A 24,881-nucleotide genomic window follows, 5' to 3' on the forward strand; every position below is an offset into this window, starting at 1 on the left:
GCTGATCACAGGCAGGTTTGTGCACCTTCGAAACCTGCATGTCGGAGCGTGCGCCTCTATCTGGAGGGACCGCAGTCAGTCATCTGTCTAATCGATGTTCAGGGTCAGCGGTGGGCCTCTGCTGCTCTCAGAGATATTAGAACATGTGCAGATGCCAATAAAGATCCTTGGAGTGATCCAGAGGTCTACACTTGAATGAGGCGTAACATAATGAGTTTATCTCCAATGGGGATTCGGGTAATACTGTGCAGATGATGAGCTATCAAGTGATTGCCTTGGGGCAACATCTACCATTTCAGCCACACAGTGGTCAAGAAGTCATTGAGACCAGTTACTCAGCGCTCCTTTTTTCCCCCTCTCGTCTCCCTTTGCCTCTATGAACTAGTCGCATAATCTTACTGTCATTCCTAACAGACTTGAAGTTTACTACATACAATATAAAATCAAGCCACTTTCCCCAGGGTATTCTATACCATGAAAGTTACCCATCTTTAATGAAGTCAAATTAACACTCTAAGTGTTAGTTCAACATTGATTTCAACCCTGGCGCACATGTCACACATTCAGGAAAGTCTGAGAAATCAATGTAATAATGAAGAATGTTTTCTTCTTGTTGTTTCTTTGCTCCACTTCAGTGTTGCTTTTTCATTGTATTGTCTTCTAAAATGTTACCCTGCTCTGCAGATTTATTCTTCTAAAATGCATTTCCGTAAACACTTAACACTAGATTGCTCTGAATACACAGACTTCGAGAGTTCTTTTTGTTATTTATTTGAGAATTTCAGAAAATACTGTTGTTAAAAAAGTGGAAAGGAACTATAAAAGCGACATAAAACATCAGTATACACAGCAAATATTTAAAACATACAGTATCCTTCTAGAATGTCAACTGTGAATGGCAGTACCTTGAAGGCTAGGCTGTTCCAGCAGCACGCATTTGTTCATGAGTGATTCTGTCATTATTTCAGAACACTGTCTGAGCTTGTTTACTATTCTTTTCTGCTCTGCTGGGCGACAGACTTTGCTAAGAGAAGTGAGCTTGCCCTTCAAATATTTTCAAAGGTTAGCTGACACGCGGCAGTCAGGATGAAACAGTTGGCCATAACACATGTTGACATACCCTGCCTAGCACATGGCTGGAAACCACTGAAGCCAGAACAGCTGCACATAGGGAGGGAGATGACTTACAGAACAAGACTGAATTCTCACCACATCTGCCTAGAGACCCCTGAAAACGAGTGCGGTTCCACATGACAGAGTGGGACACCATTTGGGAGGTCCACTCCATTTACTGAGGTGGAAAGCAACTAATTACCACTACTCTCATTACAGAAACCTGTGTACATATTTCCCTGTAATGGTACGTTTTGTGGAATAATTCAATCAAAGTAATCTTACTTATATTTTAATTTATTTGAATCAAGTATTCAAAGATGTATTATTTTTGGCTCAATTCAAGACATTTATGCAACTTAATAGTGTTTTGACACCTCTTTAACTAAACATAAAGCTATTGCTTATTTTCTACTGTAAGTGCATGTTAGCTAGCCAATTTAGCTAATGTAATTTTACATTTAAGGTAATAGGTTAGGTTTAGCTAAAAGTGCCATTAGAGCATTACACTTTCTTTCTGCAAGGCAAATCCTAACTTAAAGTAATTCAAAGTAGCTTAATTATATGAGTAATTTTTTCAAAAAAAGTACTAATTTGCTATTACTTGAGCATTTCTCTTCATTAATCCTTTTACCTGTGAATTATCACAGATTATGAATCAAGTGAATTATCACTGCAGCACTACTCTAATTCACTAAGGATTTCATTACTCTTTCCACCACTGGCCATTTAATTCTGCTGCAGTATTGCACTGCGTCTACAGGAATGTTCTTTTCCAAGCGTTAAAGCTGGAGGCTTTGGAGCTGTCTGCCCATCCTCCTGCGGTGTGGATATAACGGGAATTCTCCGCAGTTGGCCAGGAGCCCTCGAGCAGATGGCTGCCTCGGCTGCGGAGCGAAGGCGCTCGCTGGGCGGCAGCAGTGGAGTGGCCTGTTTTCATTAAGCTAATGAATGTCTGGAGCCACTCTCCAGCTCCACGGTGGGCAATTTGGGCTTTATTAGGGGGCACGGTTCAGTGTTAAATGAGGTTTGAAACGACGCAAGCCATCCCCTGCAGTCCCCAGCAGCGGCAGGCTGGCTGGCAGGCTGAAGAATGATGGGCGCGGACGGTGACGCTGGTGCAACAGTGACACGACCAAGATGATGGAGCTGACACTTCGCAAGGTGTGTGCATGGCATGATGGGAGAAGCATTAGCATAAAATGATCGCACATCAATAGGTCATATCAGACCATATCAGACGACAGAAGAAGGGCTAGAGAAAGAGTCAACAGCACGATGTGGATTTATTGATAACCAATGAGAGATTTGGCCATACCTCTGCTTATTACGACCTACTGGACCGAGCTGTGAATGCGCAGAGCTGCCTGAACAAATGAGTTTTCACACTTGAGGCTTTGTGACAGGGACCTTCACCTTTGCTGGATTCTCTCTGATGCAGACCACATTGATTTTTTTTCTCTCAAAGTACTCACAGAGTCTTTTCAGGGCCCAGGGACAGGGACCACGTAGCCTTCCATTTATGCCACATCAGAGTCCAGGCCAGACGCACTTTAGCACTGTGACAAGGGGATGGTTTGTCTAATAGGGATATTTCCTAGCAGTTAATTAAGTATGACACTCGACACATCAGAGATTCAGCCGGATCACAGCACTGCGGATTTGTCCGAATAGGACGGAGGATAACTACTTAAATGGAAAATGTACAGTTCATTAGCCTCTGCTTGCTCGAACTGTCACAATATATTGTGAACTTTCTTAAACAAGACTCGTTGGCTGCCAAAATCAATGGCAGCGAGAGCACCTGTACTTTAGTTTACTGGATTTTATTTTGGATTACAGCTCTCCTAGGACAGCTGTTCTATTTTCCTCCACTTCTTGTGACCCACTCCTGACAGACTTAATGCAAATGATGCTTCTATATTTACGAATATATCAGACTAGAGTGAGACAAGTATTTTCCATGTGGAGAAAAAATGTGCATATATCTACCATGAAAAAACACCTCTGCGGTGAGCTTTTTTTAGTACACCTGTCCTCCCTGTGCATCTATACCATCAGTGCTTGTTATGAAAAACTTCAGTAAAGACAGGTTATCTGTTCTTTTTTCATTCTATTTTTTATCATGCCTGATGCTAAACCAGTCTTACTGTACAGCATGATCCACCTTTATTATTATACCGATAAGATTTCAAGAAAAAAAAAAAACGATACCATTTCAAACTCCATAGCCGATGGTGCACTATTCACATTTGGCGTGGAGCGCGGCCTAGCCACTATTATCCCAAATAGTGGCTAGGCATTTTGCCTCTGTTTGAGTTGGAGGGTGAAATGCTGCACCCTTGCCGGGATGCACGGGGCCAGATAAGATCCACGGATGAGGCGAGTCTGGCCCTGCCAGCTGAAACAGCTGCGCTGCTGCAGAGGCCCAGCCGCTCCTCCGAGCCGGATCTGAGCTGCAGCCTGTGAGCGCTACAGGACTGGCAGCAGAGAGGAGCTGGCTAGAGTGAGTCAGTGGACACAGACTTTAGCACTGAGGAGCTCTGACAGTGGCAGGATACAGTACAGTGGCGTTAAGAGGAGGATACAACCCTGCTGAGACTGAGGAGGAGCTAATGAGCTGAGAGATAGATAGTTTGATAAAATGATAGAGAGATATAGAAAGACAGAAACACAGAGGAGAGACACAGAGAGAGAAAATGAAGAGAAAGATAAAAAAAGGAAGAAAAAATGAAAAAGAAAAAAAAGAAAAAGAAAAAAGAAAGTAAGAGAGACAATGAGACAGACAGACTAGGGATGCCAATTTGGAAGTTCTGATTTCTGGATGGTATGGCAACTGATAATTAACACCTCATTATGGCTGATGCAGATATTACTGCTAAATAATCTTAATTTTAAAGCCTGTTCACTCTATAATCCATATTTGATGTGATATGAGTGTAAGTGGTTAAAACTCTAATGGATGATTAATTTAACATAGCAATGACTACATTATTATATGCAAATAGTTTATAAATAAATTAGCAGCCACTTGGTACACAGTGGTAGGATGTGTGGAATGTAGAATGTAAGACTTTAGGAGTCTTGCCCAAGCACTCTTACTGGTACAGCACAACTAGGCCACTAACAGTACTGCGGAGGTTAAAACCACCCAGACTGCAAGAGGACTATAGAGGACAAACCAAAGTACCGGATAACAGGGTCTTACATTAGCCACAATCAGAGATCAACGTTGCCTATTGCCTGGTGCCCCTGGCCACATTTCACATTTTGATCACTAAAATGCAGAGCTTGTGGCTCAAGTGGTCACTTGTCTTCAAGGTTTTTTGTGTTTTATCCCTTTTTACAAACCTCCAGAACTATTTTCACACATTCACAAATATCCAACATGATTAACAAAAGGACTACTTTTAACCTTCCCACGCGAGATCCATCCTGTTTGGTCAGACACAAAATAGGCTGCATCAAAACAGATTCTGTTGGAATAAGCCAACTGCAATGTCAATGCTTCCATCACAAAAGCAAGTGCAAATCTCTTTCAAGAACTCGCATTTCTTCCTAGCCTGCTGCAATGGCTGGGTTATTAAAATGTGTTTTTACTGCTGACGGCAATGTTGACAATAAAAAAGAACTGAATAACGATGGTGAAAACAAAAAAAGAATTAGAAAGTTTGAGTGGAAAGAGTCAAGTGGAAGAAAGAATTTGTGAAGGAAGTGATGTTCCGTTGAGCTTATCACCAGTTTCCACGACAGCAGCCACCACAAGTTCATTCTTTACAAGCAGTAACTCATTTAGAAAACACAATAATCAAAAGCACAGCTGCAGCTTTCAACATGAGCACTGATATAGTACAGTGATGTTCAGCGATCCCAGCAACAAACCTTCAGGGCAATATTGAATGATAAAAATCTTTAATCTGGCTATACCATAAAAAATGGATCCTTTCACACCAAAAAGCAACACCTGAATGGTCTGTGTTACTAAGGTGTGCTTGTTAGTTGGAAATACAATGTATACAGGCATACATAATTCTGTTATTCGGGCTACAAATTCTTTCTGCTATTTTCAATTAAATACAGGGTTTAAATGATTTGCACATCGTTGCATTCTGTTTTTGTTTACAGTTTGCACAGTGTCCCAGCACACTGGCAGTACAAGACAGATTAGCCAGGCTTGGCTGTCACTATAGTGCCGCTTGCTGCAGTGCTCAGAATGCGTTGTGTATTGCAAAGTGACACACTTTAGAACAGCGTAGCACAAAATCTTATCTGTGTAGCTTAAAGCGTTTGCATTCTTGTACTTGCATTAAGTATGTTTTTAGCCTTGTTCTCCAGGACGGACAATAAAATGTTCAATCGTCTGTGTGCGGGCTGAGGGTGTTATGCATTATGTTATCCATTTGAGTAAGTTGTCAACAATGTAAATGCCCATTACCAGTGACTACAGTATGTATGGCATACGCCCGTCCCCCTTGCCCGAATGACAGCCGCGAGAGCTGGCAGGAAGGCAGGGCCCAAACTCACTCGCGGTTCACCTCTCCTTACGGGGCTTCGTCCTCGCTTGGAGTTTGGGCCTCGCCTTCCTGCCGGCTCTTGGCCGCCATCGGGGCCCGGGGGATGGGCGCATGCCATAGTGCGTGAGCTAAAATCAGACATTAAATTATCATTTGTAAACACTGACTTTAAACTGCTAATAATAATTAAATTATTCCATATGTTGGTAAATAATATATTAGTCACTGATACTGGGAAGCCTTGCGACAGACAGAAGGTGAGAGCGAGGGAGAGAGAAAGTAGAACAGAAATAAAAAGCAAAAGAGACAAAGGGACAGAGAGAAAGAAAAATTGAAAAAGGAAGTGCTCTGACAACACTCATCCTATATTAGAGTGAGCTTCAGAGGAAGCTGAAGAGCTTTGAGGAAGATTATTGGAGGAATCGGGATATGAATTTCTATTTCTACACACCTGAGTTATGGCCACATGTGAAGGCTGCTTACAGATTTGTCTCATTAGTGCTCCTCTGTTGAAGACGCCCTCATGCCCTCTATAAATAAACTGCAACGCTTTGAAATCACTGTAGCTTAGCCAGGCAATATGACATCCAAATTTAAGAAGATGAAAGGTAGGCAGACAGAGGGACTTTTTTCCTGTGCAATGCATAAAACACAGAATATCTGTAATGGAAACACAGTTTTACATGTTGTATTCAATGCAGTGACCTTCATATTAGTATATGTAAGGTCATTAATACATCTCTCTTGAGTGCAGTGATTTGAAGGTCAAACGGAACGTCTGTGTACATAAATAATATTTAGATATTGTTAATAGTAGCTAATTTCAGATTCAAGGTCATATTTCTTATGCTATGAGACATCAGATGGAACGGATTAGAAACAGATTTGATTCCAACTGTAAACAAAGCAATCAGATTACAATGGCAGCAATTAGGAAACTGAATGGAATGGGCATAAAATTTTATGTTAAAAAACAAAGCCCACATCATGCATTTTGTTGGAGGATATGCTCAGCGCAGCTCTAAAAAAAGGCAGCAGCGTTGCGCAGCGCCTAAGGAGAATGTGTTGATGGATCTCCTGCATTACTGCACCCACACTGAGCTCTGCACTCGGGGGCCGACAGCACAGATGTTGGGTAAACAAACAGCACATTAAGACCATCGCCGAGTCAGGAGGCTGACACCTTTAAGGACCCTTATCCATACAGATGAGAAACAGCCAGCCTACTTCCTCCCAACCTACGGCTTCCACGCTTCTACAGAAAGTAGGCTTTAGTGCATGAAGGAAGCCAGAACTATGCAACCCTCAGAGCACAGAGCACTTAAGAAAGGGCAAAGAATCAAAAAAGATTTGTTTACGACTGCCAAGATTACTCAATTAAAAGAAATAATTAATGTAATTCCATTTCAATTTCACCTTGTTAAATTGGGAATGGTTTATTTGCAATCTGCATGATGATAATGCAGTAAAAAAACAGGGCCTGATGGACACACTCATTAGATAGGTCACCTATTAATTCACAACCTCCTTGGCTGCTCACTTTACACGTAACTGCTGCAGAACTGTGCTGCCATAACCTGAAACTGCCATGAGCTCGGTGCTTCTCCACAGCCGTCCCCTGAATCGAACCACTGTACGTCACAAACGAGTCACATTATCTGAGCCTGCGTTCCTATTCAAATAAACAACTTTATTGGGAATTGGAGGCTACTCCCTCAAGCAGCCCCTAATTCATAAAGAAGATACAGCTGCTTAAACTCTGGTTCTCTCTCTTGGTGTGCCGCTGGGCTCCACTCGCAGGCTTATCTATGTTAAACACCTTTGACTAGGTTGGTCTTCCTTTGGGACCAAGGATTTCTACAGTGAAACAACAATAGGATTATTCTGGTGTACAGAGCAAGCTGAAACCTCTGTGTGTTAAGGTCACAATAACTGAAAACTGATAAGCCCAGAGTCTATGAGGACAACATGCAAAGATGCTACTGCATGTTTGATTAGGTGCGTTTCTTCAGGTGAAGAGCTACAGAGGGAAATCCCATACCGCCATATTGGAAAATGCTTCTGTGGCTACTGTAACTTGTTAGTAAGGTTAGAAACATCTGCTCAGTTATCACAAAAATGCAGCAATGGTGCTATTTTGGGGACGTCTGTGAAACTGTGCTAGAAACAGTGCTAGAAATTTAAGTGGTTACCACTGGTGCTGAAGCTGGTAGTCAGTCGTTAGGTTGTCAGTCTAGGAAAGGTGGGTGCGAGAGATTGGTTGTAGTCTACTGCCAGTTCCTCATTTTGATTCTCTCCATGCATTTAGCTTTAAACTACATGACTTTTAACTGCAACAGAAGTGGGGCAACACAGCCCGCAGAGCAGAAAGTTTCCACGATGCTGTGTTTGCTCGATTGAAAACACTCCAAGAGTGCTTTGTGCATGCTTCTAGTGAATAACGCTCACAATAAGTGGCAAAACAGACTTACAAGACGCAGGGTTGAAAGACTGCATTCACTGAAACCAGATTAGCCATACAATGTGCTAACTTCAACTGTAATTTTGTTGTTTAATTTTTATTTTATTTAATTATATTTGTTAAATAAACATTACAACTAAATCTACTAAATAATATATCTTACAAGCACCCCTGGTAAAATTACATGTTTTGCTGATTTTCTAAGCGAAATTAAGCTAACACATCCTTTACAAAGAACATGCTTCTGCACATTTTAATGCACAATTACTGTTTATTGAATTTAACATATTGGACAAATACAACATGAAATGTGGCCTGGGCAAATGTTATGGCACATTTTGTATTTTATGTTTATGTTTTTTCCAATATGTCAAACTCAACAAATACAACTTGAGGGGCAGTCGTGGGCTGGAGGTTAGGGAACCAGCCTTGTGAGTGGAAGGTTGCCGGTTCGATCCTCTCAGCTGACAGTACGTGACTGAAGTGCACTCTGGGGGCACCTAACCCCCAATTGCTCCCCGGGTGCTGTGGATAGGGCTGCATGTATACGGGTGTTTCACTGCACGAATGGGTTAAATGCGGAGGTCTAATTCCACTGTGTGTGCAAACACAGTAGGCTAATGGTTCTGAATGTAGAATGAATGTAAATAGGAGTTGTGCACTGAAATAAAACTAATAAAAACTTTTTTTGCTCTACAACTTTTTAAAATTACTCTAATCATAATATAATACCATGACCAACGGAATAAGGCAGTTTCACTAGATTAAATGTCTTAACCAGATTTAAGATCATTTCATGTTCCAAGATATCTTTTATTCTTTCAGTGATTACATCAGAGGCCTAAAGTTATCATGGGTTTCAGTATTATCACAGTATTGTTAAAATATATGCTTTTCAGTGAATTTATAGCAGTGGTTTATTTACGTCTACCTTCACAAATTAAGAAGTGAGTAATCATATATGGTTGTCAGAATTACTACCTTTGAATTGGATTAGCATTGAGCTTTATAATGTGGCATACCAGCTGGTAACCATGGCATCCCTACATGGTGTCATGTAAAGCTAGTAATTATTGCTGATAATCTGATTAATTTTATTATAGCATGTAATGAATACCTGCTGCTTATATCTTCCCCTGAGCTATGAATCATGTTCAGATCCATACTATTATCCTGGCTCATGTAGACCTCTGACTCACTTGCCGTCGCCCCAATTACCACTACGGTTCTGCTGAAGCTCAAGGTTCTAAATCTCTCCCTCAAGGTTCTAGGTGCCTTTCTAAGCAGCAGGATGTGTCTGAATAGAGCTAGCAAACTGTGACAATCTAGATGGCAGCCTTAAATTTCTGCAGTGCAGCAACTGCCTTGATCCAGCTGCTGATGATGCAAGTTTTTCTCTCCCCCCGCAATTGTTGCCGGACACCTGTTTGTCAGTTTTATGCTCCGTCCCCACGGAGCACTGTGAGTGATGGCATGGTTTTTCTCTTCTCCCTAAACTCTGTGCTGCTTTGGATCGTCAGCGTGCGGTGCACTGAACACTGGCTGCTTCTAACTATGGTATAGAGGCAGACAAGATCAGTTTCAGTCAAAATCTTTCATTATATTCACTCTAAAAGAAACATGCTACAAAGGATTCTTTGGAGCGATACAATAGAAGAACCACTTCTTGCTCCCTCAGAAACATTTCAATGATTGGCCCTTTAAAGAACCTTTTTTATCAGTGAAATGCATGCGTGCAAAGAATCTTAGGGGCAGATTTACTAGTTTTGCACTGTCGCAAACTCCAGTTTGGCCCCAAAAAGTGGCTATTACTAAATAGACACAAGAAGCTCTCAAAAAAGGTCAATACTGGGAGGAGACTGTTATAATAAAGCACCTTCTCAGATTTACCAAAGCTGATAGTAAATACAGACCGCGTGCTGTTTAACACTTGAGAAAAGCTCATCTTATTTTTGCCACTAGCCTTCCTGCAATTGTTTGTGATCATAAGTCAAATGTGGTTATAATGTGCTGTTCATATATTAGTTATGAAATTGCACCTGTGTTCATTTCTATAGACCATCTTAGTAGATACCCTGTTAAACTGACCATCCCCACCAGCGCAAAGTGCCAATAGACTGTCGGTAATTAGCGCCTGTCTTAGTAAATCTACCCCTTAAAATCTATAGAATCTCCACATAATGTAGAGGTTTGGTTCCAATTAAAGGTTTCTCATAGAACTGTAAATCCAAGCCAAACATCTTGGAACCTTTATTTTTAAGAGCGTTCAAAGCAATTGGATATTGAGCCTGGACACTTTTCACAGCCACACAAACCCAAAGCATTAGTCTATAAGTAGATCTCGATTTCTGCACACATATCCCATTCATCCTCTTTCTAATGTCTTTGATCAAAGCCACATCATCCTGTGTAGGGTAAAGACCACCGGCAGTCATAAAACAAGTTTGCAGAAATACTCTGATGTGCAAAAACGCCCCTTTGATGGATTGTCCAAATGCCTCTTCTAAATCTTAATACAGGGGTTTCCATGGTGACCATATCTCTCACATTACTAGATAGCAGCGCAGGCACTCCCATTCATTTGTCCAACCAGCCTACAGTGTGTGCGTGAGATACTCTCTTGGCTTGAATCTGCTCGCAGACATCTACGTTGTGTGTCAGCAGGAACCATATTTCTCTCAGGCCGCTGGCTGTGCCTCGCCGGCCCAGTCACGGCATATCATGCACCTAGCTATTCATAAGCATACAGATAACAAACAGCAAAGAAAAGAACTCTGCATGGTTGTGTGATGTTATAATGGAATGCATACAGACCCATAAGGACAGGTCTAAGCAAGAACAAAGGAAAAATGCTCTTTGTGCTGTGCTGCACATTTCACAAACAACCTCAGGGTTTATTTTTCTTGGTGAAATGATGCATTTGCTAAAGTAATTTATAGATAAACAATTTATATTTTATATAAATGGTTACAAATAATAGTGCTGTTTGTAGCACGCATTTTAATGGTATGTGTTTTAGGGCATGTGGCTCATATGCATAAAAAAAACACGAGCCAACATCACTCTCTCCTACATTGTCATTTTTGCTGAGCACTGTGCATCTGATTCTGTGTAATTTAAAAAAAATGACTCCGCATAACAGATTCAGGAAAACTAAAGAGGCATAGAATATGCTGATGCGTCATTATATCAACTCAGGAAAAAAACATGGCAGACTTCTCTGCATATAGAGAGAGCTTTTCAATGCCCCTGTCAGTCTTTCTACCAGAAGCCTGTGGGCACGACTGCCATGGCTTTTGTTCATTATCATAAAAACCTGCCACTACTGCCGCTGTAATCATACTCATATGTCATTTCCTTGTGAAAGTAATGAAACTATTCTGTGGAAATATTGTGTGATTTCAAATAAGAAGTTGATTTTGTTGACTGCCTCAGCACAGTATCACAGATACACAATATATTCAACACAGTCTGAACTACTGACCACATATTACTGGTTCTGGATTTGAGATTTCAGCTCAAGGCTCATTATATATTATTATATGTAATTTATATTCTATTTATTTTTGCAAATGTTTGAGATTTGATGCTAAATTAAAAGTGTAAATGGGTCAGAATATGCATTGTATAAAATGGGGCAAGTACATTCAGACCCACCATTTACAAGTTTGAGTAAATTGGGCCATGTTCCGACCAGACAAACAGGCCTACGACACGGCAAAGTAGGAGAATGGAGAGGAATTAAATAGGCTAGACTCTTTCATGCAAATATGTGAATTTAAGTCAACCTACTTTAATGAGAACATCAAAGAAAGTCAGATCAACTCCAGCCCAGACTGAATCACAGCACAGATGCTGTTCCGGAGAGACTGCCTCATTTAGCACCAACACACACGCAAAGAATAGTCCTCCAACTAGGATTAATTACATCCTCCCAGATAAGCCTTTCCACCAGACACTGAGCTGCTCCAACTGGGCACTGCTGCTTCTGTGCTCTGGATGTCATCCTCTGCATTTATCCACAAACTGACTCTTCCACCAACACATAAAAACTCTAGTTAACCCTTAGACGACGCTGTTATTGAGGGCGATAACAAATGCATGGTGTAGTTCAACATTAAATATGTCCCGCTTGTAGCTCGAAGCAAACACTAAGTATGTCAAAAGTGCAGATTCTAAACTTTTAACTGCTAATACTAAAACAATAGTAAAAGAGGAGATATTATATGATTATTTCAATCTGATGAAAGCTTTTTGTTGTTTTGAAGAAAAAAACATGCTTACTTTTGTCATTTCATGACTTAGAAATATATGGAAAAAAGTCTGAAGTAGTAGTAGTAAATAAGGGGTAAGCAATTGATTACATAATTGATATATCCACCCACAAATGTGTTCTTTCTTAGTAACAGTTGGTTGGACAGTTTCTCACAGAATGCTAGCAAAAATCTAATTTAGCTATTTCTATTTGAGTCCAGCATTGCTGGTGTCAACCCAAATTCCAATTACAAGAGACAGAAACTGGTGGAGGCTATTCCAAGAATCGATTCCACTCAATAATCTTGATTCCAAAAACCAAGACATGAAGAAAGACATTTGGCAAAAATAAAGAACACAACATTAATTATATTTGAGCTAATTCTAGATAAATTAACTTGGCTGACGATCAGGAGCTGCCTAAGTTGTATCTGATTCTGTCAACTCCTTCAGGTGGGTAGGTGTTCTGGCACTGGCAAATTTTACAATTTACTTTGTTTCCACTTTGCCTAAAGTAAAATGCAGCCAGACTATGAATATGTTAGTTTTTCAGACAGGCTATATAGTGAGTGAGAAAACCTTTAATACTCCAAGTGCACTCTGGGTGCAGGCAAACCTCAATGGAATGTGTTGAATTGAATCTAAAGCTTTGGATTCAACTCTTGATTCCCAAATATCTGGAACCAAGGAATTGGTTCTTTTTGGGATCAATTTCTCATCCCTACATTCAACATAATGAGTAAGTTTAGCAATATTTATTTAGAGTCACTAAATAACCTTTAGTTTCCGGAACCCTCTAAACGGCCAGGACCCACTAGTGGGTACAAAGTTTAACTACACACTTCTATAACCCAGAACAACTATATACAAAAATAACTTTTCTTTTGTATTTGAATGCTTTGCTATTTCTCTGCATTGACTGCATTGTCAAGAAAAACTACACATGATCTATCCTGTGTAACAGTGTTACTTTTCACATGCAAACAAAATAAACATCATTGAAATTAATGATGCATTCTAAATGTAGCTATTTTAACAAAATGTGAGTTTTGTGCTTCAATTGCTCATTTGGTTGAATGGAATTTTGTCTTTAAAGCTTGTCCAACCCCGCTACAGCAGGCATGAAGGAATGCATTGTGGGCAGAGCATTGAAGGTGGAAATGGGCTGAAATGCACTCGAACACTGTTCTGGGAAGAACAGCTGGGACAGTACAGTGTTCTGATTAAGATTTTGAAATCTAGGTAATTGTTTTTATAGGGAAACTGCATATAGGCCCAGTCACTTTGCACTGTTTCTAACGCATGTGCACGGGTTGAAGGGGTGTTGAATACACTCCAAGTCCAGCCTTCAGTCTGTTCAGCCAAGGAAAAAGTCATGGTGTAGCAGGGTCCACCCACCCTGTCTCTATAGTAATGCACTGTGCAGCTGTCCGTCCCTGTGTTCAGAAGGTATGGTGAAGCAGATAAGAAACTCCACAATTGATAATAAAAGTGGTCAATCGCTTTCTTGTTTCTTTAAACCTTAGTGGTATTTGAGTGTCTAGTCTATACTAAGTAATTAACATTTTTAACGATTCATGTATTTGTTGAAAATTTCAGTAAATTATCTCATTTTAAAATTTGCACAATAAATTAGCATATTAAACAATGTGACCCAAAGGAGAAATTATGATTGATATTGTACAAACTACCAATGTCAGCCATTCACTGCGTATATGTAACTAAATGGGCACCGGACATTTTTGACCTTCTAGCTAAGTACATCACAACATATATAAGCAATATATTTCAGTATTTTACACTGTTTATTTAACTTTTATAAATGGCTATAAGGCTTATATGACTTCTTAGTTCATTAACCAGTTCAGTTATGTTTTAAAAAAAAACTTTCCTACTCTTACCTCCTGTACGTAAGAAAATGAAATTGATTTAAAGACTGAGGTGTAAGCTACGATTAAACTGATGTCTCTGAAACAATCAATCAAAAGTACAGTTTCTGGTAACGTGGAATTTAGGCGTCTTTATTCTTTTAGTTGAGATCGTAATATAAAGAAAAGTCAAACTTCGAAGAAAAACAAAAGAGTCAAGCTTTCAGCTCTTGACTTTAGCAGACAAAACTTATGCTGAGTGCAGGAAAGGCACAAAATTCACACATTCATTATTTGATTAGGAAAGGAAAGGAAAAGGAAAAAAACTGTACTCTTCCCCGAGTAAAACCTGGCCATTTCCATCCTTGCGGAGCTTGAATGGGTCAACTGAATGCGTAATTTTGTATTTACAGTGTAGCAGTGTAACGTCTATTGCCGTCCAAGAGTGAAAACTTCTAACTAACCATTGGAACTACTGAGTTACTCTATAAGTCACTGGTACTCCTAGTCCTTAAGGAAAAGTCATCTTGTTTTCTCCACATTCTTCAGACAAGCCTCATTGTTGGTGAAGACTGCCAGATTCAGACACTCAAGCTGCACTGTGTCAAAAGTGGAAGCACATCAAATAAAGCAGGCAGATGTGGCACATTTTTCAACTCGGCGCAAGTTATTTGATTGTCACTATTGTGTCTCCTGTCTGACCCCACGCACTTCACCTCGACACCTGCCACTGTCTGCTGGCGCCAATTACAGCGGATCCTACGGCCCTCTACAACCCCCTCCCACCAGCCCTCCAAATCCACCACCTGCACCCTCTGCCAGCAATGCTGCACGGTCCCAAGTGAAAGCATCACATCTGTACATGTAAAAGTATGTACTGGTAAGACTTCTCTTAATTATCATCATTTGAATCTCTTATTTTCATTGCATAGGCCATGATTGAAGTTCGCATGCCACTGAATGTGGATTGCTACTCTATCTTCTCTTCCAGCCCTGTAAACAGTGCAGGAAATGTGCAGATCTAATGTCCATAACTCTATGAAAGAAAATGGTGGGTGCATGACTAAAAAATGGCCACCATTTACACTAAATTACTGTACCGACTGCTATATACGCAACCCAGACATGTAACTAATCTTAACATTGTTTGCACAAAGGCAGCCATGGAACAATGCATAGCTGCTATCTGCATTCCAGGAAAATAGCTAGAAAGCATTATGGTTCAGTTATCATAACTACACAGCGCTACAAATCCTGTGAAAAAGACGGGTTTGGCAAAACAAACCCTGTTTTGTTGTGCACTTATGATTTAAACGAGACACAGATCTAGCACACAAAACCTGAGGCATGTACTTTGTCTACAATTGTTTTGTGCATGTGTGTGTGTGTGTGTACAAATATCCAGCACCAACCCAAGAGTCTTAGCACATTTCAGCACACTACAGCAACTCATTTTTTAGTTGCAGTAGAAAAGTAGGCCAGAATCTGAGCATATGTTTACTAGAAGCTGAGGATTCTCACAGATCGCTTCATGTGATAAGCGCTCACAGCTTTTTATCTGCAAGTATACTCAAACTATTAGGAGTTTAACACAAACTTGGGCCAAGCTCTGACTATAAATGTTGTTTACTGCAATAGATACAGAGCAGGTGTCAAGGAATTTAAAGGAATGGTTCTAATTTACACTTTTCAACTTACCCCAGGTACTGTCAATCAGCCAAAGCATGTTTAGTAACTACATTTGGTTCCTTTATGTTATCACTGTATGCTAATGTACAAGGCTAGTGCAACTAACAAACATGAAAAAGACACCCACATTTTTTCCAAAAATACATCCTCAGAACTTCTCTCAACTCACTCAAACTGCATCCAGGTCTTCGTTAAGGTTGTGCAGAGTGGTTTAGTACACTGTATAACTTACACTGCCACATTTGAATATATTTTTTATGTATTCAGGTTGGGAAGCTCATCTGGTTCAAACATCATAGAATTGCATTGAATTAACAGTTTTTTCATCTTCTGAGTTACTGTTAAAACTAGTCCCACGGTGTGTGAAACTGTCAGGAAAAAGGTAAGTATGAGTTTATGGCAATAAAAATGAACAAAACATCACTAGCTGAATGCTGGGGTAGTCATTGTAGACAACAAGTGAGAGGATGTGGATGATTACTGAGCAATGTTAACCTTAAGCTCCAATGCTAAACTAAAGCAACAAAATTTGGACACCAATCATGTCTTGGCTGAATGACTACATCTGGGGTAAGCGGAAAATCGCGCAAATTAGATTTTTCGCCAAACTATTCCTTTAACTATTCTGTTTACTAATGCAGATCATGCTTGTTCAACTATTTATTTATTTGTTTTCACCCATTTTTGTATCAGATATCTTGATGTCTCATAGTGCCCATCTTCTAGGACATGGGCTACAGTGCTCTGAAAAAGTATTCAATACCCCCCTCCCCCCAGTTTCTTCTATTTTTGCTTATTTGTCACACTTAACTGTTTCACTTCTACGAACAAAATTTTATGTAACACAAAGACAAAATGACTTAACACAAAATACAGTTTTAAAAATGATCATTTATTGAATTAAAAAAGTTATTCAACACCAACTGGCCCTGTGTGAAAAAGTAATGAGAATCTGAAACTATATAGTGTGACAAATACTGTCGCTGCCCAATGAAAACCAACCAATCTCCATTTTTGTCCATTTTTCAATTTTTCACATCATTTCAACACACCATCTGACTTTTGCGTTGTGTGAACATTTCATGATGAATGGAATAATAGAAATGCTCTATCATCACTTAGAATAAAATCTCTTTACATTGACTTACATTGAAAGGTAAGAGTGTTTTTGCCTTTTCCTGTAAAGTTACTATTTTGGAGATACATGTTTTTCTTTGGACAGCGACAATATGCAAAGATAGAGGAAATCAGGAGGAAGGCAAATACTTTTTGACGTTGCTGAATACAGACCTCCTCCTCTGAACATAAATACTGCCTACACGCCTTTTTGAACTTTGTAGACCTGGGCCCAGGTGATATCGAGGGCCTGCAGATTTATTAGTACTGGTAAAAATCCCACCAATAACTCACCAATATTAAATGACTTGTCATCTATATCAGACATCTCTGAGATAAGAAAATTATATTGGTTGATTAAATTACATTACACTGAATTGCCTTACATTACATTAGAATTTTAGATTTTTAAAAGTATTACTGGTCACTAAAATTTCATACAGCCCTCATGCAGGCAGCGTGTTACACTCTCAGAGATCCCTGGCGGCAGGTTAAAATCTGAGCAAACTACACAAAGCCATGCTTTTCCTTCGAGCATCAGCCAATATGGAATATTAAGTGTTATGATTCAATTCCAGATGAATCAAAGCAGTATTTCAAAGATTTTCTGCCACCATAATCCAGCTATTGGCGAGTTTATAAAAATGTAATCATCCAGCATCCAAACTGTTATGCCTTATAATAGGTTGCAAGAGCTTCACTGCTGTGTGTGAATAAAAGTACTCTGCGCTATAGACTGAGAGAAAGAGCCACATGGGGCGTTTCCCAGCTTCTTCACTGATGAATGAACAGTAACAGGACTCAAAATTGATGGTGTTTGATAGCGTCGGTAGATGAAATGATTTCCTGCCTCTTTATCTCCTGGCACAAATAATTTAACGTACGGCCACATGGGGTAAGAAGAAACGCTTATTTCCCAGGAAGAGAAAAGGGAACTAGCTTATAAAAAGAGTTTAACTGAAAACGCAACTTTCTAGTAACAATAAAATGCATGTTTTCCACCGTTTGCTGCCAAACTTTTAGTGATTACAGAGAAAACAGAAGTGGCAAAGCAATCAGTAATCTGCACTGGAAAGCCCACCTGTTCAACCCAGAACATGACAGAAACTCTACAGTTTTGACAAATCTCTTTCAAGAGGTGGCAACATCTTGATGTCCTCATGATCATAACATTGATTTAGGTGTCCTGTCAACACTTCCCAACTGTCGCCCCTATTATTATCCTGAAAACACAGCAGCGCAAGACATGAATCTTACCTTTGGATACTGCTGCACTGGAATAAGCACTCTCTCTGACAGCTTGATGTTTTTGTTGCTGATGATATCCAGGTACTTCTTCACCTCCCCGTCTTTTCTCAGCTCATCCCCTTCGTACTTTTCAATTTCTGCAACAGAATAAACAGCTCGCCTTGAAATGTATTCAGAGCTTAGGTCAAAGAGTGGCATAGCCTTTTCTTTTTATTTGCCTTTTAGCACAAAGAGATGTGCACAACAAAATAAAGGCCCTCAGAAGCATTCTGCCTTTCAGAGGTATATGTGTTTGTGCAGCAAACAAATCTGTGCTTTATGGGAGAGCAGGGCAAAACCTAACACATTTTGTTTTTTTCTTAAAATTTTTAGAAGTATTTGTGCAAAATATTTTTTAATATGAATCGATTTTTTATAAGCACCCAGCACATTCCTGCAACAAATAAAGACACAAAACTTTGTTTCTAGCGCCTACTGTTGTAAACAATTCAGCTGTAAACAGAGTGAGTGCAAACATCACAATTTACCCCATAGGTGGGATTAACTGTACACTCTCAGAAAAAAGACAGTACTCCTCATGTCACTGGGCTGGTGCCCTCAAGGACATGTGTTCAGTACCTTTAGTTAGAAAACATAATTGTACCATATACTACTGCATTTTTAATGCATTACCATTTTAAAATGTTGGGTTATGAAAAGGTATAAATATGGCCCTCCCCACTGAGGATATGAATGTAGGGTACGTTTAAAGCTCATTTTAGGTACATAAATGGACCTGAAGACACACTGACATACCTTTTAGGGTACATTAACATTATTTGTGCCTTGATGAACAAAATATCCCTGACAGTACCTTTTTTCTGACAATTTAACAGACCATGGGGCTGTAACAGTAGCTAAAAAGTCTAGTAAATGGATGCAAATTGATTGATTCAATACAATTCTATGATGTTTGAACCAGATGACCTTTCTAACCTATTACATGAAAAAGCAAATTAATTGCTGACCACAAATCAGAACAGCAAATATCAGCATGCTAAAATTTTATTTCTTTTACATGACATTTATAGCACGTTTTCTATGAATCTTCCAAACAAGTGACTGTTTTGAATTATATGGGGGGGATATGGACTTTTTCCATTGTTCCCTTTGGGGGGCTTAGTTGTAACTAACCCTGCTGAGTCTGTACTTTAGCCTGGCTATTTCTCACTGTGAGTTGATTACATGCTTCTAATTTATGTTGTGTTACAGACACCAAGAGGACGAATAAAATAGATGTGAATTCTGTGACTTATATAAATAACTCAAAAACATTTATGATGAAAATAATCTACTTTAAAGGTACAAAAACAGTCTTCAGGGTGAATCCAGAGAAACATCTGTTTGATTGCGGCCCAAATTTGTAGATGATGTTGTTATAGGAATACAAGGACATAAATAAAGCATATTGAACCTGTTTACTTACATTAAAAATCCATGTTACAATTTACCCCGTGTTAGTTTTTTCTGCCCCACTCTGCTCTACTGCTGATTTTATTGCCCATGACCAACCCCAAACTGGATACCAGAGAAGACGACTCTTTGTTCTATTTGTTTTTTGAGCCATTTATTAACTGTGTGGATCGCCCAGTGCACATGTTAAAAGTGTCTGAATGTTGTGATTATGTTGTAGATGTGTCACCTGTCACATTAGGTCCACTGAATGCTTGTTAGCAGGAGACACACGAACTGAAAACCTGCTGCGCAAAACAGTAATATTTCTTGGTTGAGGAATTTTATGGTGCTTTGGAGAATTGCGGCAGAGACGGAGCAGACACACAGCATTAAGGAGCCCAGGAATGAAGCTGTCACCAACGCTTCCTCAGGGGTTTCCCTCGCTGTCGCAGGTAAATTAATGCTCGGTAGAATTAAGAATTATGAACCTGTGCCACTCTTGTAGAACAATACAGCAGAGACCTCAGCCCCGAAAGGAGGGAGAGGGAGGAGAGAGACAGAGAGAGAGGGAAAGAGCTCGGCAGGAGAAGCTCATTATTTCTCACCTCTGCCGCAACTCGCTCAGCATCCTCTACCTGCAGCACATCACATACATCCATTCTATCCGCTCTCACTCGCTCATGCGGAGGGGGGTATGCAAAAAGAGCCTCCTGCTGGTGCGGACCCCATCTGTACGCTTTCTCTCAGCCTTCAGAAAAGATGGGCTCTCTTGTTGTGCTTGCCTCGCTGATAGATTATCGGTGTGTTACCCAGCTCGCCTGCGGCTCAAAGGCTGCTCTTTGTCCACACATTTGGTTACAATAAAACACGCTCTCTGCGGGGTTCCTCTATTACAATTATCTGTTCCTCTAGGCAGACTGCATTTGTTGGGCGAGGGTTATTCTGACAATGACCTTAACCAAGCTATGTAAATAATGTCAATAAAACAAGCTCCACTATTTACAGGTCCATGAAGCATCATTGTGTATTTAACTGTTTTACAGACATCATCAGAAGGTTATTAGTGGAAGAAAACATCAATCAAAGGACTTATGGACGGATTTACTAATGTTTAGCTTCATTGTAAACCCTATTTTGGTGTTAAAAATTGGCTGTCAAGATTTGCCAAAAAGACACAACAGCTCTATAATAAGATAGAAGGGGTGGAGCTGCTCTTTTGTGTTTTTGCCTCGTTGCATATGTAATAAAGCATATGTTGCACGTTTAATGTGCTCTCCTGGTGACTGTGATATACGACTATTTATAAGAACTAACAGCGAGAAATAGCCCAGCTAAAGTACAGCCTCCATACAGTGGAGTTAAACCAAAGAGACGGTCGCTTCTCTTCTGCGTTTTTGCCTCAATGCATATGCAGTTTCTTATTCAAACTGCAATATATATATATATATATATATATATATATATATATATATATATATATATATACACCCAACAACACCAAGGCTGACAGCAAATACTGTGTGGTATTTAACACTATTACTAGAAAAGCTCGTTACACAGCTCATCTTCTTTTCGACACTAACATGGCTGCCATTAAGAAAGACTTATTTATTTTCAGTACGTAGGCCTGTCACAATCATGCAGTTTTAGGTGACGATTAACTGTCATATAAAAAATTGCGATTAATATGAAATAGTTTGTTTTGTTGTTCAATTTAACTATCAAAATACAAACCTAAAAAAGCTACAAATACTGATTAGTGATCTTGTTTTCAATCTCTTCACTTTGCCGCTAACAAGAGATTATACACTGCACTGTAGTGTGCATAACAAGCGTCTACAGTTACAACAGGGGTGTCCAGTCTTACCCGTAAATGGCCAGCTCACATGATCAGTTGTTTGACTGAGACCAGCTTATTAAACAAGTAGAATCTGATGATCAAAATGAAAACCTGCAGCAACACTGGCCCATTGCAGATAAAACAGCAGATAGACACCCCTGAATTACACAGAGTCACTTGCAAGCATACATGCCAAAATATACCTTTAGCCACCTAGCTACCAAACTAACAAACATTTCCTTTAATTTGTTACAGCACACAGTTAAACTTCAACACTGTAAACTTAAATTAGTTGACTTTACTAAAAAACTTCATGCAAATGTATTGCCTTGAAAAAAAAAAGTTAATTAACAGCCACACTTCTCCAGCCAATAAGGTTAACTCACATAGCCAAATAATTTTAAATAGTTTTAAAAGATCTAGCAGTACTCTACTTTTTTCAGTTCTGTTTACTCTTGATGAGTTAGATTAAATTTTGGTACCACAGCCTGGTAAGTAAACCTCTCATTTAACTGCACTTAGCTGCAAATATTCATTTATGTGTAGTGTGATGGTTTCAACTGAAACAACATCAAATGGCTTCAAGCATCTTTGTCATTCTGTTCAGAAACTGCTTGGGGGCTGTTTTTCACCGATTAATAGTATTTATGACGATAGGCTGAACTGGTGAACCTAAAGACACAACAGCATTATGATGAAAATAACAAAAACATGTAAATCTACACTTAAAATTTTAGCATGAGAATATGCTATGATGCAAAAATAACATTATGTAAAAGAAGTATAAAAAAAAATAAGAACACCAACAAAACTGTTGGGAATGCTGACAAGATTTTGTGCAAAAGACTCTTCAGTCTGTAGGACTTACCCAAATTAATTAAGCTTAACTACATTTACTTTAATAACTAATGAACTATACAAGAAATAGTATGTTACTAGATTTACATTAATAAGTTTAACTGATGAGGAAAGTAAACCAAAAAATAAGTTACTGCAATTGTTATGTTTCACAGTGAAGTCAGAAATAAAAAAGTTAGAAGAAATATATATATTTGGTTCAAGCCACCTGATGGAAATGTATCTGGCTCACACTATGCTTGTTGTGGTACAATATGTTTGTAAAATCTTATGAGTCCGGAAAACAACCACGATTATCTCAAAGAACTGTGATCAGGCAATTACATGCTAATTAGCAAAGGAGGTACTGTTTGAGAATTGTATTTGGTCTAGCACAGCTGCCAAAGAGCACAGTTTATTGATTTATTAAATAAAATTACTAAACATTATTTATTATTTATGATTATAATCAATCATAACTGACTGTAACATTCCAAAATCAATGTAGTTTATTCACTACCTACACATTGATTCTTCATGACTCCTCTATGCATGTTTACACCCCTTATGGTAAGTATTAATTTATGTAAAGGTTTTATAATAATACAGTGTGATAATGTTTTAAGTGGCAGGTGTATATGTCTATTTTTTCCACACCAGTAAAGAAGCCTAACAACAGTGTGAAACCACAGCGGGCTCTTTGAAATGATTCATTCATAGCGCATGGCGACAATTTCTGTCGAGCTAGACTGGATGGCTCTTTCAAACATGACAGGATCTCTTTTATTCTGTCACTCGTGGTGAAGAGGTAGTGTGGATTAGAACACCCAACTCTCTCTCTATTCCTCTCTCTCCCTCCTCTCTCTCTCCGTTCTCTGATGAAAGGTACAAAAGAACTCAAACTGAGCTGAAAATGAGAGACACTTGGTGAGTGAGACCGAACAATGAGGGACGGTGCGGCTTCGATTTACGAGGGACTGTGGCGAGTTGTGGCTGAGGACACCACCACCATAAAACCCTTTTTATGTTCCTCAGCACTTAAAACGCCACCACACGGCACCTTGAATTAACATTTTAGCTCTGTATACAAGATCATAAACCATGCAGCGGAGGAAAGAGAGAGAATATGAGTGTTTCTAGTTGCACCAATCTAGAAACCATGTACCAATGCATGCTGTAGTAATCTCAGCTCCATCTGAGTGCTGTTACAGATTGCAAACCAAATGTTCCCCCAAAACATAGCATTATGAAAAGTAGAGGTTGTGTAACTAAACTGTAATATTGACAATCAGAATGTATTGTATTGTACTGGTGAAACTATTGGGCAACACTAAACAAATTAACCTCTTACAGCACTCTGGGTTTCAGTGGTCAAGAGAATGTGCATAATCAGACCTGCCGGTGGTTTTCTGTCAACAACACGTTAAAAGACTTTGTGACATTTCAGGTTCTCTAGGTTGTACAGTGAACAAGAGCCCCTAGAAATTGAATCCCATTATCTACTCTCAACTCAGGCAGTTAGGTGAGAAATAAAGAGTGTTGTTAAGGCAGTAAGAAGTATTCTCCTGTTCAAAGAGCCAACGAAAGAGAAAGTATTGGTCTTATCTCCCACAGGCAAATTCTAATTCATTGCAACAACTAAAAGTGAAGGAATCTGGGCACAATGGACATGACGACAGTAGTCTCTTAAATACATCCATGGTATCTCTACACTTTCATAGCATTACACTATTCTTTATCATCTTTCAAGGTTATTTCTATTGCAGCCCTTGAAAATGTGGCTTCTAGCGTCACTGCTTCACTGAGCTGGCAAAAGATAATAAAATGAATCCCCTGGATGAATTCAGTGAGCATAAAGTATGTGGGATCGTTTTAAACATGTTTAAAGACGTGACATAATTTGAAGAAAATCATAGGTACTTTCACGAAAAGTAGTTTCTGCTTCAACAATAACTAAAAAGGAATCTCCTGGTTATTGCCACTTTAAGTACTTATTTTTGCTCTCCCTCATTTGAGGCTGGTATGAAGCACTGTGCAGACCTACTCCTGCTATCACACTGAACTCTATCGTTAGAGCAACAGCTGCACCCCACAGATGCACGCACCCACAATTTTATTTACACCATCCACCTCCCAAATATGAAACTTCCTGGCATCTAATCTCATCAGCTGTATTAGCCTAGCCATGTCTGTGATCTACCCTTAGAACCACAGTCAAGAAATTTTAATGAAGCTGTGCCACTCTTGTATAACAATACAACTGAGACATCAGCCTTGATAATGAATTTACTTAAAAATGTTATGTCATGTGGTTCCATGCAACTGCATTATAACTGCCTTTATGCATTACTCCAACATTCAACTTAATATGGTTATGTCCAACTGATGAAGAAACACAAGTTATGAGTTTAAGTAAAATATACATAATTTGCTTTAGTTATTTCTGTCCAACCTGCTGTTGCAGAAACACGCTCAGCAGCAGAGTACATGGTAACTCAACCTTACAG

General features: G+C 39.3%; 1 protein-coding gene across 2 annotated transcripts in view; it reads right to left on the reverse strand.

Moving 5' to 3' along the window:
- khdrbs2 (KH domain containing, RNA binding, signal transduction associated 2) overlaps positions 1-24,881 on the reverse strand; it is an 88,814-nt gene that overhangs the window by 51,634 nt on the left and 12,299 nt on the right. For both annotated transcript variants that reach the window (XM_036574432.1, XM_036574431.1), the window contains exon 2: positions 18,273-18,400. In XM_036574432.1, the coding sequence (XP_036430325.1) occupies positions 18,273-18,400 (128 nt within the window). The remainder of the gene's footprint in view (positions 1-18,272; positions 18,401-24,881) is intronic.

This window comes from Colossoma macropomum, unplaced genomic scaffold, assembly GCF_904425465.1.
Source record: "Colossoma macropomum unplaced genomic scaffold, Colossoma_macropomum, whole genome shotgun sequence".
NCBI classification, from domain to species: domain Eukaryota; kingdom Metazoa; phylum Chordata; class Actinopteri; order Characiformes; family Serrasalmidae; genus Colossoma; species Colossoma macropomum.